General features: G+C 44.4%; 3 protein-coding genes across 6 annotated transcripts; all 3 read right to left on the reverse strand.

Annotated features, from left to right (window-relative positions):
• Positions 1–797: 797 nt before the first annotated feature.
• dynll2a (dynein, light chain, LC8-type 2a) lies at positions 798–6,992 on the reverse strand. 2 transcript variants are annotated; one of them, XM_061681308.1, is made up of 3 exons: positions 6,871–6,992; positions 6,284–6,468; positions 798–5,892 (listed from the first exon to the last, which is right to left on the reverse strand). In XM_061681308.1, exons 2-3 carry the CDS (start codon positions 6,413–6,415, stop codon positions 5,755–5,757), a joined length of 270 nt encoding a protein of 89 aa, XP_061537292.1. In that variant the 5' UTR covers positions 6,416–6,468; positions 6,871–6,992; the 3' UTR covers positions 798–5,754. The 2 variants fall into 2 exon arrangements, with proteins under 2 accessions (XP_061537292.1, XP_061537293.1); XM_061681309.1 differs by having other exon boundaries at positions 6,284–6,515.
• A 92-nt stretch (positions 6,993–7,084) lies between these two features.
• On the reverse strand, positions 7,085–13,450 carry srsf1a (serine and arginine rich splicing factor 1a). 3 transcript variants are annotated; one of them, XR_009768884.1, is made up of 5 exons: positions 13,038–13,450; positions 10,704–10,888; positions 9,849–10,021; positions 9,342–9,699; positions 7,085–8,155 (listed from the first exon to the last, which is right to left on the reverse strand). XR_009768884.1 is itself a non-coding variant. In XM_061681306.1 (4 exons), exons 1-4 carry the CDS (start codon positions 13,223–13,225, stop codon positions 9,478–9,480), a joined length of 768 nt encoding a protein of 255 aa, XP_061537290.1. In that variant the 5' UTR covers positions 13,226–13,450; the 3' UTR covers positions 7,087–9,477. The 3 variants fall into 3 exon arrangements, 1 of the variants encoding a protein (XP_061537290.1); XR_009768883.1 differs by having other exon boundaries at positions 7,090–7,756; positions 8,055–9,699; XM_061681306.1 differs by having other exon boundaries at positions 7,087–9,699.
• Positions 13,451–15,467: 2,017 nt separating this feature from the next.
• aldoca (aldolase C, fructose-bisphosphate, a) lies at positions 15,468–19,785 on the reverse strand. The gene is made up of 9 exons (XM_061681349.1): positions 19,759–19,785; positions 18,008–18,136; positions 17,715–17,926; positions 17,046–17,100; positions 16,772–16,932; positions 16,550–16,633; positions 16,308–16,482; positions 16,034–16,233; positions 15,468–15,590 (listed from the first exon to the last, which is right to left on the reverse strand). Exons 2-9 carry the CDS (start codon positions 18,117–18,119, stop codon positions 15,498–15,500), a joined length of 1,092 nt encoding a protein of 363 aa, XP_061537333.1. The 5' UTR covers positions 18,120–18,136; positions 19,759–19,785; the 3' UTR covers positions 15,468–15,497.
• Positions 19,786–20,558: the final 773 nt, after the last annotated feature.

A 20,558-nucleotide genomic window follows, 5' to 3' on the forward strand; every position in this document is an offset into this window, starting at 1 on the left:
GACACACTCGCGTCCACTGTAGTGACTGATGTGCAACTTTGACATGAATGCTCATACATACGGAAGAAAAGCTGTTCTATATTTAAAAAACAAAATAGTAATTGTTTAACATTATAAGAAGCTCTCGTATTTAATTTATTCACAGCGAATTGAAATTTTCCCTAGTACGTTATGTAGCGTGTGACGTACATCTCAATGAATTTGTTTGCAAAGGGACGCTTCAGTTAAGAGGACAATGCTGTCCTCTTGTGGTCAGTGTTGGGACCACACGGAAAAAGAAGTACCCACCACCTCACCCCGAAAACGACACATTATGAGAAAAAAAAACATGATTTTTAGATCGACATTATGAGATTAAGTAGTTTCTTTGTTATTTTACGAGATTAAAGCCGTAACTTAAGTTGTATTTTACAGGAAACAGTTCTATCACAGGACGCCACACTTCTTAAAGATGTAAATTCATCATAGTATGAGACTAAATTCTGACTTTTTCAAGGCGTAAAGACAACGTAGTATGGCATTGAAGCTGCACTTTTGAGAATACAAAAGTGATGTGACAAAGTATTAAAGAGTCATCGTTCTACAAGAATAGCCTTATTTTATCATGAAATGACGTTGTCATTACAAAAAGTCGATTTTTTTTGTCTGAACAGTCTTTTTTTTTTAAGAAAACAAGTTGTTGAATGTTTCGAATAAGGCTACAGTCATTTCTGCACAAAAAAACTCATATTCCAAGATTGTAATAAAAATTGAACAACGAAAAAAGCAACATTTGAACAAGTGAACTTCACACCACCTTTTTATTTTTTATAAACATTTTTACACCATATCGCACACGACACCACTTCAACAGATTACTTCTATTCCCGTGAATGATTCCACTGACATGTTCATTTCAAGAAACAAAACCTTTTCAAACGACGCATTTGTGCTACGTTTTCCGCAGTAATGCCCCCAACAACAAAAAATAAACAACATGCATACTGACAAAGTAAATGACGCAATTTGCCAATGTTGGCCGCCCACGCATGCGTTTTTAGTTGGCATTTTGTTTCCTTCGGCATTTTGTTGACCCTTCCGACGAATGACTCATTTGTTGCGTTTAAATACGCCCACTATCATCCCTTACTGACTTGTTCTAATAATGTTTTCCTCCAAAAGCAACTGGGAAGTCAGAAGCCAGTAATTGGGATGACCAAGCAGTGAATCTATTGTAAGGCTAGGCTATGTTAAGCTAAGCTAAGCTAAGCTAAGCGGCTAGATAATCATTAGCTTCCTGAAGGGAAAACTAATTGAAAACTGTTTGCTTACCTCGTTGAAAAAGAGATGATTTAGATATTTTTCAATCTTAGACTATGTTATTGTTGGATGAAATATTGGATAGAATTTCTGTTGAAAAAGTTGATCCAAAAACATTAGCTCCCCCTTGCGGAAAAACAGAAGATTTAAACATTTCGGATCCATGTTTGTTAACACTAGCCTCACTATGCTAAGCTAACTGGCCAAATAAAGTATACTGATAGCTTACCTTGTTGAAAAAGAGATCATTTAGAGGTTTATCATCTTAATACTAGGCTACACTAGGCCCAGAATCAATATGCTAAAATAAAATATCCAACCGAATAAAAGCATAAACTTTCTGTGTTTAACTTGAGAACAAGACACTTTTTTTTTTTTTTTTTAAATCTCACATGAATGCGAAACTGACTCGGCAACAGTCGGGCTAACATTGGCCAATGACACACAGCGGGTGTGATGTACAACCCAATTCCAATGAAGTTGGGACATTGTGTTAAACATAAAAACAGAATACAATGATTTGCAAATCATGTTCAACCTAGATTTAATTGAATACACGACAACGACAAGATATTTAATGTTCAAACTGATAAACCTTTTTTTTTTTTTTTTTTTAGCAAATAATCGTGAACTTGGAAATGTATGGCTGCAGCACGTTCCAAAAAAGCTGGGACAGGCTCATGTTTACCACTGTGTTACATCACCTTTTCTTTGAACAACATTCAATAAACGTTTGGGAACTGAGGACACGAATTGTTGAAGCGTCGAAGGTGGAATTCTTTCCCATTCTTGCTCGATGTACAGCTTCAGCCGTTCAACAGTCCGGGGTCTCCGTCGTTGTCTTTTACTTCATAATGCCCCACGCATTTTCAATGGGAGACAGGTCTGGACTGCAGGCAGGCCAGTCGAGTACCCGCACTCTTTTACGACAAAGCCACGCTGTTGTAACACGTGCAGAATGTCGTTTGCCATTGTCTTGCTGAAATAAGCAGGGGCGTCCGTAAAAAAGACGTTGCTTGGATGGCAGCGTATGTTTCTCCAAAACCTTTACGTACCTTTCAGCATGAATGGTGCCTTCACAGATGTGTAAGTTACCCATGTCATTGGCACTAACACAGCCCCATACCATCACAGATGCTGGCTTTTGAACTTTGCGTCCATAACGGTCCGGATGGTTCTTTTCCTCTTTGGCCCGCAGGACACGACGTCCACAATTTCCAAAAACTATTTGAAATGTGGACTCGTCGGACCACAGAACACTTTTCCACTTTGCGTCGGTCCATCTTGGATGAGCTCGGGCCCAGAGAAGCCGGCGGCGTTTCTGGGTGTTGTTGATAAACGGCTTTTGCTTTGCATAGTAGAGTTTCAAGTTGCACTTACGGATGTAGCGCCGAACTGTATTTACTGACATTTGTCTTCTGAAGTGTTCTTGAGCCCATGTGGTGAGATCCTTTACACATCGATGTCAGTTTTTGATGCAGTGCCGCCCGAGGGATCGAAGGTCACGGGCATTCCGTGTTGGTTTTCGGCCTCGCCGCGTACGTGCAGTGATTTCTCCAGATTCTCTGAACCTTTTGATGATGTTATGGACCGTAGATGATGAAATCCCTCAATTCCTTGCAATTGTACGTTGAGGAACATTGTGCTTAAACTGTTGGGACTATTTTCTCACGCGCTTGTTCACAAAGAGGTGAACCTCGGCCCATCTTTGCTTGTGAACGACTGAGCAATTCAGGGAAGCTCCTTTTCTAGCCAATCGTGGCACCCACCTGTTCCCAATGAGCCTGTTCACCTGTGGGATGTTCCTCCACTTTCTCCGTCTTTTTTGCCACCTGTCCCAGCTTTTTGGCAACGTGTTGCAGCCATAAAATGATTATTTGCTAAAAACAATCAAGTTTATCCGTTTGAACATGAAATACCTTGTCTTTGTCATGTATTCAATTAAATATAGGTTGAACATGATTTTCAAATCATTGTATTCTGTTTTTCTTTATGTTTAACACAGCGTCCCAGCTTCATTGGAATTGGGGTTGTATGTAACAATTGGCTGGCTGTGTACTCGTTTGAAAGAATAAGTAAGCTATACGAAGCTTAGCTAGCTGGCTAAAATATTGACTTTCTCCAAGACTTCAACATTTTCAACCCTCCATGTCTGTAATAGTCGGCCTACTTGCAGTGCTATGCAGAGCTAAGCTAATTTTCTGCTGCCAAACTAATAAAAATTGCCAGCTTTTCGGTACTAACAATAACACAAAGGCCACTGTTAACAAGTCAACAATTATTCTTTATTTCGATTTTTCTACATAGTTTTGGTTTTTTAGCAACAGCTAACTGTAAATGATGTGCGATTGTTCTCGAACCGGATAACGCCAACTTTTACAACGGCGACGACAACAACAACATGCTGGAGGCAAACAATCTGTTTAAGAACAGGAAGACTTCCCTATTAAAAAGAAAATTCACAGTCAACGCTAACATTTAGCTTGTGTCAGCATTGCTAGAAAGGTCAGAATTCGGATCAAACAACAGAGTCAAAATACTCGGTCTTTGCGGTCCGAACTAAGAAGCGATGCCACGTTAGACCACACGAGCACCTGATGCGAGCTAGCTGCAGAATTTTGCAATGAAAAATCATCTTACGGGACACGTACGATACATAGCGTGCGCTTGTTTCGTTAACATACACGAGGAATGTGAATTGTGCTAGTCGTCTGGAAAACCCGCGGAGACGCAGAATGATCAAAAGTCTCGCAATCGGATAGTCGAACGACGCTGCGAGACGATCGGATCTCCAAGCGACAAACCAAAGCGCTCGAAAACGTCATCGCTTCACATTGCGGGGGGGGGCAAATAGTCGCGCAGAAACTTACAACGAACAGTCACGAGTTCAGCCATCATCTGCCATAGCAACAAATGAGTGCCAATCATTACGATGGGGTGATGTTTTGCCGACAAAAGATGAAAATGACATTTATCCGCGACATTCAAAAGAAAACAAAAACCTGCTCCATTTGGTAGAAGTGTGGCAAACCTTTTTTGATTTTAATCAAATTAAACCAATGAGTGCAATCGCTAAGATGCAACGATGTTTCGATACAATGACAAAGACGAAAACTGTTGTACCGATTATGTTAAATCAACTCACGCAAAAGGGAACTCGGGGCATTTTCGAAGAAATTGGAGCACTGTTGTTTTGCATTATTAAGGAATTAAATAAGCGCTAATCATTATGAAAATGCTCCGACCATTTGGTAGAACCTGTCCAAACGTATTACCGTTTTTTTTTTTTTTTTTAATTTAAATAAGCAAATTAGCGCTAATCATTATGATAAGGCGCTGACATGACAAAGAAAATTAAAATTGCTGTTTAGGATCCCGTTCAACGACAAATTGCAAAAGGAACATTTTTAACCGACATCTTAATCCAAATTGGAGCACTCGTTTTTTTTTTAATGATTATTAAATAAACAAGTTAGTTTTCATTTTTTGAGGTGTGACCGTTTCTGAATACAAAAATGACGAAAATTTGCGTTTGCATTAATTAAAAAAAATTTAAATGACTCAAAATCCTCTGACGTCTTCTACCAAACTTGGGCACTGTAGTTTTGTATTAATAATTTCAGGAAATAAATGTGCGCTAATTTGAATGTGCGGATGCTTCAATATGACAATGATGTGCGCTGTTCAAACCAAATTGGAGCACTCTCGTTGTTGTTTTTGAGTTCAAACAAATAAATCAGCTCTGTTTAGTTGTGGCAACGTTTTGACACAAAGAGTAAATCGGCGTTAATGAACGCGCTCATCGACAAATTTCAATGAAAACAATGCTACAGCCATTTATAGAACATATCTGATCTTTTGAAAGTTTTGTATTTGAATTAAAAAAAAAAAAAGCTTTATGATTAAGATTGGATTGTTTCAATACTACAAATAATGATGTTAATTGTCAAATTTGGAAGGAAACTTGGAACAGATCCAGAATCTTCAAGCAAACTGGAGCACCGCCGTTGCCAATCGTGACCATGTTTCGACGCGACACAAAAATAACGTCAATCCAAAATCCTCAAAAGGGAATGGGGGACACACACACTTCCAAAAGTTCACACGCGGCGATGCTCTGATTAAAAATCCCGCTACTCAATAAGTTTCAAATGAAAAGCACTACATTCAACAGCCTTCCTTTATGACCCGATCGGGGGCCGCCATTTTACCTCCTCAACAACAAGATTGACAAAACCAAAAAAAACGCGTTGCACTGAAAAGGCAACCGCCAACGCGTGGTCTCGGGCGTACGCACGAAATTAAGACGTCGGCCACGTAGCGTCGCATCATTTTGTTATGTTGTAATTATTCTTAGAGTACGAGATGCGTTAGCCTCCAAATGCTTCGAGGAGAGAGAAAAATTAAATACAAAAAAAACCAGGAAAAACGGGGTAAAAAGGAAACTTAAAGGTCTCAGCCCGACTTGAAGAGCAAGATGGCGACTTGGCCCAAGTAGAAGTAGATGAAATGTTTGGTCTCGTGAGTCACGTAGCTGCCGAAGTTCCGACCCACGATGCAGTGCCAGGTGGGGTTGTACTTCTTGTCGAATTCCTGACAAACCAGCACAAGATCCACATCGGCGTATTAGATTTCTCAAAAAGGATCCGTCTTAATGCCAAAGCTGCGCATCAGGCACCACAGTGGGGGCATTTGTGACTTGTCACTTGTGCTTTTCTTTTACATGCATGCGCACTAAGCAAAATGCTTTTGAGTAACGGTTCACTCTCGTAGTGACGGATGCACAACTTTGACACCGACTCAGCCACGGAGAAGAAAGTAGCTTTTGAATTACTGTCCGCTGTGGTGTCGACAAAGACCGAATCTTGCAGTTGAGAGCTTTTTGAACAGCTGTCCGCTGTAGTAAGTGATGCACAACTTTGACAGGACAGCAAATGCTTCTGTGGTGACTGATATCCTGCTTTTTGTCTTGAAAAGCGCTCACCTTCTTGATGTAGGCGGCGATGTCCTTCTCGATGTTGTACTTCTCCATGGCCTGCGTGGCGCAGTCCACTGCGTCCTGCTGCATGTCCTCGGACATGTCGGCGTTCTTGATGACGGCCTTCCTGTCAGTCATGGCGACGAGGAGGAGGAGGAGGAGGAGGAGGAGGAGGCGGCGGCGGCTGGAGGCTGCGCGAGGAAGAGGGAGCACGCACGCACGCACGCACGCACGCACACTGTGACGGAGTGCAAATCGACACACGCGACATGTCCATCAAACGCACGCTGATTATTAGCCCGACAGAGCTAATCGTGTAGCCGTTATTGTGCGTATATAAACTTTGGTTGTTGCTTTTGTTTGTTGTTTTCTAAACGCGTCACCGACATGACTTGGTGAAACTTGATTCAGGTGAAGAGAAACGACTCGGTCAAATCATCACATTCACATTCGGTGTCGCCGCGAAAAAAGAACGACGACCACACGTTAACGGAACACACGAGTTACGTTTTGGAAAGACAAAAAAACAACACCATTGAAACAAGACATTCAGTTCGATATTCTCCTTGCAATGACGGAAAATGCGAGCTTACCTTTGCTTGACGCGGAGATGAACGAAGCGTCCCAAAGGTGCCGCCCGTCTTCTAATTGCAGTTGATTTTGGCCCAAAACGGACAACGAGCGAGTTGTAGAAAGGTACGTTTGCGTTGCCCTCCCACACAGCGCCCCGCCCCGCCCCGCCAATAGGAGGCTGCGGCCTCCTATTGGCCGAGTCGCCGCCTCGCCGCGCTGCGCAGGCGTCTTCCAGCAGCGCCTCTATGCCGGCATCTTATTTCCTCCCATAATGCAACAGCCGTCCGTGGCGTCCGTGAACATTTACAAAAGACTATTTTGCTAACATTCCGCTCATGATTCCATTGATTCAATGTTGCATAAATACACATTTAAAACCCTCTTCGTGGTTGCGCTAGCTCGTTTTTACCATACAAAACGGCCACGATAGCTTGCGGCTAAGAAAATTAAATAAGAGACGCATGATGGATCTTTTTCAGGTGTTTTATTGAAAACGCTAGAAGAAAAAAAGGTTAGATTATGCAAAGAAGTCAACATTGAAACTAACTCCCCCGTATGAAACCCTCCCCAAATTTTGATTTGGATTCCCTCATACCAGGCATCTACGATTCCATCCTTTGATCCAACTTCCTGGTCCTCTGTTTTTCTCTCGTCAATTTTCTCGCCATTATCACTGAAACATTTTTATGAAAGATAGGCAGGTGGCAGGCTATTTCAAAATAAAAATAAAGAAAAAAAGTTGCTCCGGGAGGTCCCCCGTTAATTAGTTCTGAGAATTTTGTTGGGAAATCCTGGAAAACTGATCCCGTTCCCGTGCATCCATCCTTGCCTATAATCCCTTTCCTAAAAAATCGATCCAGCTCCAAAGGATTGCGATCCACTGAGCCACTCCTCTCCAATCAAAACCTTGAAATACCAGGAAGAAAATCAGAGGCAGACCGTTAGAACAGAACGTACACAAAATTGGGGGCAAGGCAAAAACAAAAAAATGCCAGAAAGAGCAGGATAGCCACACAAAAAAAAAAATAAATCCCTAACATTGCATCAAGTCTGATTTGAAAATCAAAGATGTTACACTGCAATCACAACACTTTTTTTTTTTTTTGTGCGTGTGTCTGTGTTACAGGCCAGAGAGGCGTTTGAAAACTATGACATGCACGACAACAACAAAGCAATGACGTGATTGACGGAATGTGAAGCATACCATGGCCTCCATTTGATGTCCTATCCTGACCATACAAATGAAATGCGCTCCACCACAATTGGTTTTTATTCCCAATCACTTTAATCCTTCTCTTCAGAAGTCTAAAGGAAGACACAAGGTAAAATACAGTTAAAGCGTTGGTGTCTCGGTTTGGCCAAATATCCAATGATAAGAAGCCTTTTTTCTTTTTTTTTCTTAAAAGTTACAAAAGCATTGTGCGGCTCAACATAATTGGGAGGGGGGAGAGAGAAGGGGGAAAAGGGGGAGGAAGAAAAGAAGGGAGGGAAGAGGGAGGGGGCGTACATCTACAGACCAAGTTTAACCACAAGGACAAAAAAAAAAAAAAAAGGAGCCATTAAAAACTGTTTTGGGGATTACATCTAGGGTTGCAAAACGGCGGGAATTTTCAAGAGTTGCAAACTCGCCGTGGGAATTTGGGGCGGAGCAACGCAATCAAAGCGGGAAATGACCAAATTGAAGCTTGGTTCTTCTTAAATGTTTTCTACTTTGGCGATCATGTCGAAGAGGAGACGATGTTTTCATACAATGAAGGCTCTAATTGCCGTGACTGGTCACGTTAATTAAAAACAAATAAAATAAAAAAAAAACTTCAAAGGACATTCGAAAACGTTCGGACATCTTTTGCCAACCTCGAGCACTAAATTTTGTATGACTAATACAAGAAAATACAGGTGCACTCGTGAAGATGTTTTTAATATGACAACGATAGTCGATGTTAAAAGGAAGCAAAAGTTCAAATAGTCAACCAAATTGTTGTTTTTGGTTAGAATAGCAAAATTGATTCTAAATGTCCAGATGTTTTTATGCCAGTCATTATAAAAAATGCTACAACCATTTGGGGCAAGATATTGTAACTTTTTTCCTTGATGTGAATAAACAAATTAGTGCAAATCATTAAGATGTGCTGACGATGCTAATCGTCAAACGTTTCCAACATCACCAACCAAACTGAAGCTCTGTCGTATTTTTGACACGACCGACAAATTTGAGCACTAAAACTGGATTTCACGCAAATACAATTGAATATCTTGCCTAACCCTCAATTAAATGCAAATGATTATTCTCAATGAATCTAGATGTTTGTTACGCTTGAGTAATATTCACCTTAACCTTGTTTTTGTTCTTCAATTAGACTTTAATAGAATATGTAAATATTGATAAGGTTCTGCTCACAACTCCATGGAAATGCTTTTTAAGTGTATTTTGCATGGATGTCGTCTGTTTAGGGCAAGACAAAATGTTGGCGTTTATGCTCGATAACGATACCTTTCCCAAATTCCTCTGCTCCAACTTCCCACGGAAGCGCACTGGACACGTTCCGGAAGTGTGCCGGAAATTCCCCGGCCCTTTGGCAACCCTAGTTACATCACAGGACGGAAGGGGAGGAACGCCACCGGGTTTTCTAGGAGCGGGATCGGGATCGAGAGCCGCTGTGTCGCGGCGAGTAGCGTGGCGACGCCCGTCCGCGTCCTCGGGAGTCGCTGCGGCTGCGGCTGCAGCTGCGGCTGGGACTGCGACTGCGACTGCGGCTCCTGCTCCGGCTGCCGCGACTGCGCGAGCGGGATCGTCCGTAACTCGGGCTGCGGGGACCGTCTAATTTCACGCGAACGTACGCCGTCTCTCCCTGGCGGCACACAACACAACTGCACATTGTAGACGGAAGGGCGCAAACGAGGACGAGGGCCCGGGCGTGGCCGAAAAGGGGTACTCACCTCGCTTGGCAACACCCACACAAATCCACAGAGCCAAGAGACCAAAGCGCTAACAACATACCTCGTGCGAGCGGAATTTGGAGTTGTCCAGCTTTCGGACGGCATAGGTCATGTCTTCCTTGCGCACAAACTCGACGACGCCGGTGCCGTCTCGGTACACGTCGGCGTAGCACACGTCGCCCGCCTCGCGCATGTGGTCCTTCAGGTCCTGCCAGCTGCCGCTCTGAGGGAGCCCTGAACACGCAAGACAGCGTGCGAGAACGCCACGCTTTTCTTTAGAGCCGCAACAATGACTGGATTAGTCGAAAACAGACCGATTATCAAATTAATCGACAACTATTTTGATATTCAATTAATTGGGGCTTCAAACCAGGATTAGGGTCTCAAGGTAAACAACACATTGACAATAACTACGCATCAAATTCATATTGCACTTACACGACAGTTAATGATGCCAAAAGCTTTCCCACAAAGCCCGTGGCGCATTTTTAAAAAGTATACGACGGCAAACGTTGAACCCCTGGGACGGGAAAAAAAAAATCTATTTTTATTGTTTTCTAACTCTTGTTTGTTTCCCACTGCGCTAACATAATCACCCTGATACGGATTTGTCACATCTGCGGCGGCAACAAAATGCGCGGCGCTTTTTATAGCATCAAAGCATATTTGGCCTCAAATATTTTGTGTTGTCTCACGCTGCTGCCACTCATCACACACACACACACACACACACACACACACACAAATCCTTTCATCTCAAATGAAAAGCACTTCAAAGTTGTCCAATACATTATTTCATTAATAACTCCTTGAGAGTGTACATGTTAAAAGTGAAAAGTTTTTATTGAGACAACTAAAATTCAAACAGGACACGGCGCGACGAGTCGTAGTTGGCAAGACAACGGGGCGGGCTTACCGGACACAATCACCCTGTACTCGGAGCGTCTGGACGGGGGGCCGTAGCGGCCTCTGTGGGCTCCGCCGCCGGCCCCGCCGAAGCTGCCGCCTCTGGTGCCCCTGCCGCTCCGGGGGAACTCGACGCGCAGCCGGTAGCCGTCGTAGTCGTACCCGTCCCGGCCGTACACCGCGTCGCCGGCGTCCCTGGCCGCGAAAGCGTAAGTCGCGGCGGAAACGGGAGCGTTAGAAGCACGTATTGTTGCATGTGCTTTCACAAAGGGTTTGAACTTATACATTCAAAAACAAATGTCCATTGTTTTTTCTTTCAAAAGTGCCCCCCCCCCCCGCCGCATAATAGTGGTAATGCGGCCTTTTGCGATGGCGCACACGCTCAGTAGTTGTCATGCGGGTGGGAAGAACATCACCTCATCGACGTTAGCACCAACGTTTTGGAATAAAGCGCTGCAAGGCTAGTAGCCTGGTGGTTTACGTGGAGCCTTCTATTCCGACGAGCCCAAACCGAATGAAAATGCTCTATATGAACACCTCGATCAAAATAAACGGGCCGAATGCGAATGGAATTTCATTCAGTTTCACACAGTTGTCGCCAAACCGATCAGAAGTAAAATGTCACCATTCGGTAAAGAGCGCATGCTTCGTCAGGATGTAAATGCGCAATGATGCGCACGCCGTAAATATGGCGGCACCCGACAGAGATCTTGTTTTTAACTACTTCTAAGTTGTTTTTAATTAAGCTTTTTTTAAAAATAAATCTATAACAACAATCAAAACTACTGTGCCGGATGGACGAAGGACCTCCATGTTGATATAGGACACGACGTTCACGACAACGCGCGCGTGTCCGATGAAATGTAGCGCACATCGCGCAGACGCCCGATCGGAATCGATCACGTCGCATGCAAACAGCTGACCAGAGATCTTCAATCGAAATGATTTCACTCGGAATGACAAAAGTAAGCCCGGCTACCGCGCGCTCGGTCCGCTGAAGACGAGGCCGCCACCTGTCAATCAAATATACGTTAACGTTCGCCCTGCTCCCATATTTTTGGGCCCAGCGACTGTTTGTGTATGGAGCATGGAGAATTTTGCCACATTTGACGACTGGCGAGTGTTACTGCTGGGACAAGTTCTCTACAACTCCAATGTAGGGAGGTCCCAATCCAACTTTGCCACTTCCGATCCAATACTGATATTGCAACGTTGACTTTAGGCCCATATCGGTCCGATCCGATATCAGCGATAATCACACATCGCTTACTAATTTTGTAATATGGAATGTTAGAAAAGGTTTGATCAAGTCAGAAAACAAGAAAAATACAACAACAATAAGAAGAAAGAGTACAGTTGCATCAAGTCAAACTTTGCGTATTATCAAACTCGGTATGTTACTAAATCCAGAAAAACGACCGTCGTTTTCTTTCCATTTCACTGTGCCGGAAACAGGGTACGTGAATTTAGCGGCGGTCGACTAAAATCGCATTTTCTCATTGTTTCGCGCAAAGTAATTATGATTTTTGACATTTTCAATACGGTTGATTTTTTTTTTTTTGGGTGGTTCTGACAAAGATGAAATTGTTCCTCGATTTTGGCGTCGAAGAAAAAACAAAATCATAATAAAAAAAATTAAAAAAAAATCACACATTCATAGGATTCGTGCACGACAGAAACATACGCGTCGTGGATTCACGACTATTATTCTGGTTCTCGGCGAATTTTGAAGTGAATCTCACAATGCGCTTGCTCTCCGTTTGACCCGGAAAATGAGATTGCTGGAGCGGATGCCATGGCCAAATCTGAAAATATTAAACATCACATTTTCAACCGATAAGACTAACAGCCGGGCTTTTATTTATTATTATTATTATTTTTAAACCAACGAGTCAAGGTTTTGGTCACAAATTCCCTCATTTTCATAGATTTCTGAGCAGAGAATTTTCGGCATAAGAAGTGGCATCAAATGGTTAATCACGATCGGATTCTTAGAAAGTAGGGCCCATTGTGTTCGTGGAACATCCAACGAGATCCTCCATTTTGATTTAAAGGCATTTTGAACATTTTGGTAACATAACTACATGACCAGTCATGCACGATTGCCTATTTTACACATACAAAGACAAAACCTTTTAGCGAGCACTTTTGCCATTTTTTGTTGATAGTGTGACAGTACGTTAAGGAAAACTTCGCCACTTACGCTACGAGGCTAAGCAGAATCAAACAATAACGACGTAATAAGTGTTTGGTCTGCTCCTACGAGAAAAATGCTAGCAGTTAGCCACAAAATGGCGGCTCACTGGCTGAAGGCAGCCAAGCTCAGCGAGCACCAGCGCCTCACCTCGGGTCTTCGAACTCAATAAAGGCGAACGGCGGGCCTCCTCTGCGGTTTTTCAGGTCGATGTCCCGAATGGTGCCGTACTTGTAGAAGACCTCCTCCACGTCTTTGGTGCGGATGTCAGGCGGCAGGTTGCCCACGTAGATTCGGCAGTCGTTGTTCCCCGCCGGGCCTCGCACAACGCCAGACATCGCGCTTCGTGGACGGGGCTCGTTCGCTGCTGCTAACTCGACGAACTTCTCTCAAAATCCCACCGGTTGTGCCGTCCCGAGCGGAGATAAGACGTTCAATTCCCCGCAAGAGTGGGGCGGGGCGGAGGTTCAGTCACGCTCCGTGTGGTTGTTTTGTTTGCGTTGGACGGCGACGGCGACGACAACGACGAGCATCTTCGCGCGTGTGCATCAGCCTTCCTTCACTTTCCCTTCCGACGCGTTATAAAAATTCCCACATGGGTTCCAGGCAGGACACGCCCCGCTGCAACACGATTGGCTCCTGCGTCGCGGAAAAAGGGTAGGCGACGCAGATGTGAAACATGCGTCACATTTGTACCAAATCAAAACAAATATCTTTGTTATGGTTAGGTTTGGGGCTAAGGTTGTTCTTAAAACGGTTTAGGATGGGTTAATGTGAGGATTAGGGTGCATTAGGGTTAGTGAGAAACATATTAACGCCGCCACACTATAGTCGTTTTTTTTCCAGCCTGGAAGCGGTAGCGCGTGTTCAACCGGGATACAACAGCCAATCATAGTGCAGAGCGTCCTGGAGCCAGTAAAATTGGAGCAGGGCGTGTCCTGCCTGGAAATAAAGTGGGAATTATAATACCGCCTCTCCGACACTCACCGGACTTCCGGAGTGCAGCGGAGTTCACGAAAATTCAACTACTTCCGCGTAACAAAGTAATCCGCCGCGTACAGCATCGAGCTAAACAAACAAAAATAAATTGTTCTGACAAAGAGACTTCAGAACACACACACATATATATATATATATATATATTTTTTTTTTTAATCTATTCTCAGTAGCACCTTCCTACAGCCAGCAGAGGGAGCGCCCACTTCCTCAATGAAAATGCAACTGTTAATAGCCACGCCTTCAAATCCTAATTGCGTCATTCATTTGCGCCACTGAAGTGCAGTGAACGCCTTTTGCGAATTAAGAACATTCCATGAATTTGCTCCCCTGTCCAAAAATTGATAAATGGTGTCATCTGGTATAAAAGATTGATCACGAAAAGGTTGTCTAGAATGAAGCCCATTTTACCTAAATGATATCATGCGATAAAATTTTTTTTGTTTAAATGTAGTTTTCATGGGTTTTAAGCGACTGAAAGTGTCAAGGATGTAGCCAAAAGGTAAAAGTTGATCTGAACAGTATATTATTGATGTTACAGTTGGAAATGACGAAATCAGACAAAAATCCTCACCCTTGGGAACTTTCCTTGCATTTGCATTAATGCAGCTAAAATTGGTCAAGAAATAAAAATACATAAATAAAAAAGAGGGACACAAATGTTTGTATGTCAATATGCCAACACTTTTATTAGGATTTTTTTTTTTTTTTGTCATCACAGGCTGCAAAGAACACCGCATTTGATGGGTTTTAAACTACGGTTAGGCTTTTAAATGAGGGTTAGGGTCTCCAGCCAGCGTTTGGGTTATGTCTTTAAATTAGGATTTCAAGTCAAAGTTAGGGTTTTAAACAAGGGTTATGGTTTTATAATAGCACCTACTATCTCAATTATGGTTTCAATTTGACGTTTCAAATCAGGGATAGGGTTGCAAGCAAGTACTATGGTTTTAAATTCATATTTAAAGCCATGGTTATAGTTTCAAATTCAGGTTTGAAGACACTTTTAAGGTCTCAAGTTAGGGTTTCAAGCCTGTTTAGGTTTCAAAGTAGGGTTCAAATTAAGGTTTCAAATCAGGGATAGGGTTTTAAACCAGGATTAGCGTTAAAGACAAGTTCAGGGTTTGGGTTGCAAGGTAAGCTTTCAAGCAAGAGTTACGCTTCTACATTAAGAGTTCAAGCTGGGGTTATGGTTTCAAAAGTAGGGTTCAAAGAAACTTCCAGTTAGGGTTTCAAGCATGGGTGTAAAAAAAAAAAAAAAAAAAAAAAAAAAAAAAAAAAGGTTTAGGGTTTCAAGCTGCTTTAAGGACTCAAACAAAGCGTTGGCGTTTCAAATGAAGGTTTCAAATCAGGGTTAGGCTTTCAAAGTAGCGTTTACGATCTGGATTGTAGTTTCAAATGTTTGAAGACAAATTTAGGGTCTCACGTTAGAGTTCCAAGCCTGCGTTAAGGTTTTAAACAAGGTTTTGTATGTTGGTAACATTTAATAGAAATCGCCAAGACTTTTGTCCTGGCGGTCAAGACAGCAGGATAAACAAACGTGTTTTCCGACATGCGAAGGGACTCGACGGCACGACGACAGGTTTGTACGGCGTCCCGGCGTCAGGGCCGTCGTCTTCAGTACGAGTAGCGGGATCCGTAGACGCCGTGCGCAGAATCGGCGTAGTTGTCGGCGCCCTTGTACTTTCCTCGACACGCCAGACTGTTGACCTGACACGCGCGCGCGCACACACACAAACACACACAACACGGGAAACATTCGCTCGCGTTAAGGCTTCCGAAATGCGGCGTCGCTGTACTTGCGTAGATTTTTCAGGCATCTGTGCTTTACTTGAGTATTTATTGCTACTTGCGCTCCTGACATCTGAAAACAGAAGCCCGTGCTTTCGACTCCTACGTTGTCAAAAACTGAAAAAGCCAACATATCCAAATATTGCTTGGCTGCCATCTTGCGGCATCTTAGGGCCAAGACACTTTGTCGAAGTGAGGGGGAGACGCTCGATTTCGCGATGGGCTTTTGCCGCCATCTTGTGGCGTCTTTGACAAGGAACGCTGTTAGCGCTTGCGTGTCAAGGAGTCGAATCGGTGTTTGTACTTGATCGTTTTTCTGTTTGCAAATGAAGAAGCCGTTCTGTACTCGCGCGCCCTCTGACCTCGGCCCTCTTGACGAACTGCTCGGTGGCGGCCTTCTCGTTCTCCTTGTGTCCGCGCCAGGCCCGCAGCGCCGAGGCCTGCAGGGCGCGGCCGAAGGAGAAGGTGAGGGTCCAGGGTTTGGCCAGGGGGCAGTTGACGACGGCGTTCAGGTGCGCGGACGCCTCCTCCTCGCTCTGGCCGCCCGAGAGGAAGGCCACGCCTACCCGGGGACGCCACGCGTTTAGTCGAGACCTTTTCGCCGCCGCGTCGCCGTTCGGGTCGGGGCGGACTTACCCGCCACCGCCGGGGGAACCGTGCGGCGCAGGGCGGTGAGGGTCGCCATGGCGACGTCCTCCGGGCTGTACTTTTTGCTGCAGCCGTGGCCCGGCGTGACCATGTTGGGTTTGAGCAGCGTGCCCTCCAGGTACACGTGGTGGTCCGACATGGCCCGGTAGACGGCCGACAGCACCTGGAGTCCGAAAAGCCGCGTTTCGTGATTTCGTACGACTTCGACCCGCCGCCGACGGCTCGCTCACCTTCTCCGTGACGTACTGGCAGCGCTTCAGGTCGTGATCGCCGTCCGGCAGGAGCTCGGGCTCGACGACGGGCACCAGGCCGTGCTGGAGAAGAAGGAACATTCAAATTCGAAGTGGCGAAAGCGCCGCTGCCTCGGTCACGCGACAGAAAGTTTGGTTTTGCAGCGGCGCCATCTGAAGTCGACGCGACGCCGAGCTGACAAGTTTGATGAGCGCGCTCACCTGCTGGCAGATGCTGGAGTAGCGTGCCAGGACGTTGGCGTTCTCCGCGATGGCCAGCTTGGACGGGTTGGCGTCGCCGATCTTCATCACGCAGCGCCACTTGGCGAAGGAGGCGCCGTCTTTTTTGTACTGGGCGCAGCGCTCTGACAAGCCGTCCAGTCCTGGGGGGAGGGGGGGGGGTGCAAATTTGACACACCTTGAGAGTTGTTGTTTTTTTTTTTTTCCTGGCGAGGAAGAGGAGACCACCGAATGCCGGCACATTTGCAGCTCTCACCCTGGGTGGCGGTTTCGCCGCAGGTTCCCGCCAGAGGAACGACACCCTTGTCAACCTGAGCAGCGGAAGACAAACGCAGGCGCGTGAACTCCGACCCCTGGGCAATCGTCACGCTGTCCGCCTGCGAGCGGCGTGGATGATCTCGGCAAAGGAGAAGCGCTCGCTTGCAGATTGAGACGGATTTGCGGGCAGCGGACCTCGGCATTCGCGCGGATTTTTCTTCTTCTTTTCAATTTGTCTCCACTTTTTTTCCCATTTTGGGGGGGGCGAACAGACAACCCCAAAAACGCTCGTTGGCGGTTTATCCTCACCTAGTCAAGATTTTCTGTGATTTAAAAAAAATACATCTTTTTTTTTTTTTTTTTTCCCTCAATGCAATTATAACGGGTGGCAATTATTGCCAGATTTTCACTATTAGCACTATTAATGCTAATAGTGAAAATTAGCTATTAGCTATTTTTATTTATTTTCTGGTCTTTTTTGGGGGGCGAGCCAACTCCCGAAAGTGTTTTTGGCAGCTTCTCCTCACTGGAATTATAACGGGCATGAAACTGTACCGAAAAAGTTCATCTCATTTTTACGGGCCGCTAAAAAGCGGAGAGTCGCCCGTAAAAATACCCGGCGGGCCTTAGTTTGGACAGCCCCTCCCGAACCTAAGCGTGACCGCACCTTGACGCCGACCAGGATGCCTCTGTCCCGGATCATCTTGACGAAGCTGACCCCGCCGTCCGAGTGCTGGTAGAGCGTCTCGTGGAAGAAGATGACGCCGCCGATGCAGCCGTTGACGCGCTCGTCGGCGCCGAAGAGGATCTGACGGAACTGACGGCGGTTCTCCTCCGTGTTCTCCACGCCCACCTGGGCCAGACGCTTGGCCATGCTGCCTGCCGCAAAAAAGGCCGCGCTCCAAAAGCTCACGCGCTTCCCAAACCAATCGAGTCGCACCCGGCGAGTTGTCGACGTACCCACTGACTCGTCGGCGGCCAGGATGCCCTTCCCCGGAGAGACGATGCGCGCGGCGGTCTCGTGGAGTTCCTTCTTCTGGGCCTCGGACAGGCCGGCGAACTGGTGCGTCATGTCGACCGACTGCGGCGCTACCGGCAGAAGAGGGCGCTGCTGAGTCATCGCGTGGAATACGATCGAGAAAAACGGAATCTCTTCGAGCATATGACTGTGATCGAAATGATGAGGTGAGTTGGAGCGAACACACGAACTTATATTACGTCGGAAACGGAGTTCCACACCTGCGGTATCGGTCGACCGCGATATAGCAGGCGACGTCAAAAGACGATTCCATTTTTCATTCGTTCAACATCGATTTTTAACCGCGTTCATATTATTTAGTATTGAACGATTGACATCAAATATGGTCGCCAAGTTTGATCAAATACAAACATCTACAAAGATTGTACCATTTCAATAGTGATAAACTAATCAGTAAGTTTTTTTCAATGCGATAAATTGTTAAAAAAATAAAAAAAAAACACCCAAACCCTTTATTATAGAAAATCAAATCCAATAATTAAAAATGTAAAAAAAGCAACAAGAAACAAATTAAAAAAAATATATAAAATTCCACCATCCATTTTCCGGAGCGCTCCTCCTCACGCGGGTCGCGGGCGTGCTGGAGCCCATCCTAGCCATCTTGAGGCAGGAGGCGGGGTACGCCCTGAACCGGTCGCCAGCCAATCGCAGGGCACACAGAAACTAACAACCATCCGCACTCACATTCACACCTACGAGCAATTTAGAGTCTTCAATTAATGCATGTTTTGGGGATGTGGGAGGAAACCGGAGTGCCCGGAGAAAAGCCACGCAGGCACGGGGAGAACGAGCAAACTCCACACAGGGGGGGCCGGAGTTGAACCCGCAACCTCAGAACTGCGAGGCAGATGTGCTAACCACCCTGCCGCTGGGAGAGAAATTGCAATGAAAAAAAAACAATTCCAAAAAGAAATAACAAACACATAAAATGGAATTCAAAATTAATAACAGGAGAAAGAGGCCAATAAACACATCACACATTACACAAATCAAAGATTTTTAAATTGAAAAAAATATCCGGATTTTCCGAAATAAATGAAATATTAAATATACACATTTTACCTTTACAACATCTAATTTGATTTAAAATGAAAAGTGCAAAATTAGGCCAATAAACCCATCCATTTTTTTCCCCACAAAATAAATTACACAAATATTTTTAAAATGAAAAAAATATCCGGATTTTCCAAAATAAATGAAATATGAAATACACACATTTTACATTTACATCTAATCTGATTTAAAATGAAAAGTGCTAAATTAGGCCAAGAAACATCCCGCTTCTAGCTTTAATTCAAATGAACCGAATCAACTAAGCTAAAAATGAAGTCAAAATGAAAACATTTTCCAAAAATCTAATTTATTTTAGGATTAAAAACTGAAATGATAAGACAATAGACACGTCCTATTTTAAGATTTTACAACAAAAATTATATAATATCTTGAAAATTAACTCAATGAAAAGTGACTCAAATAATGAAAAAATAAATAAATAAATAATAATATTAATAATACAAAAAATTCCGATCTAATTTTCAGTGAAAACCAGCATTGATATATAAAAGTAACTACTGCGATGGCTTAAAATGCTAGTTGAAAGTTTACTCACTTGGTCATTTACTTTGGGGGAAAAGAAAAAAAAAAAAAAAAAAAAGCAGGAAGCGGTTCCTACCTGACAGGAAGTGAAGCTCGCGGCGGTTCTCTGTGACGGGACGAACGAGGACGATGGCGGCGTCCTTTTCACTGCATCCGGTGCTGTGGGCGGAGCTTGCGCGCCCCGTCTCTCACGCCATATAAGGGCACGACAATTCGGCAGAAAAAAAAAAAAAAAAATCATTTCAAAAAGCCAATTAGCTGTCAATTAAGTGCGACATTATCAACCGTTCATGTTAAATGTGGCATTTATTCAGACGTCCGTGTGCTAAGTTGTTGAATCAAAGAGCCTAAAGCAACCCAATTCGGGCCTTTAGCCGCGTTGCTATTTACGGCTACGCTAATTAGCTCAAATGCCCCCTGGGAGGCTGTGGTCAACCCTCCTGCTAATCGGGTCCTCACTCAGCCATCCTCACGGGACTTTCCAACGCTCGCAGCGCAATTCCGCAACTTCAGGTTTCAAGTGTGCGCGAGGGATAGGAAGTCAGAGCTTTTGAAAAAAAACAAAAATGGCGTCACACAGAAGGTACTTCCGGATGTCAACGATCGCTTCTACTTGTTCGCACAGAAATTGCGGGTTGAGCAAATTCGGATTTGTTTCTATGAGGTGTGATGACACTCGTATCCGCAACTGAGGCGTAGTGAGCATCTCCAGCTTCATAAATTGGATCCCGGTCGGTATCGTCTCGGATGTCGAAGAAAAAAAAAAAAAAAAAGAAACAAACCGGGATGACGAAAAAAGTTGGGAGTCCAAACATCGGTCAAATATATCAAAATTTCATGACCGACGATAAATGACGTTCACTTGTTCTAACATGC

This window comes from Phycodurus eques, chromosome 7 (genome assembly GCF_024500275.1).
Source record: "Phycodurus eques isolate BA_2022a chromosome 7, UOR_Pequ_1.1, whole genome shotgun sequence".
NCBI classification, from domain to species: Eukaryota; Metazoa; Chordata; class Actinopteri; order Syngnathiformes; family Syngnathidae; genus Phycodurus; species Phycodurus eques.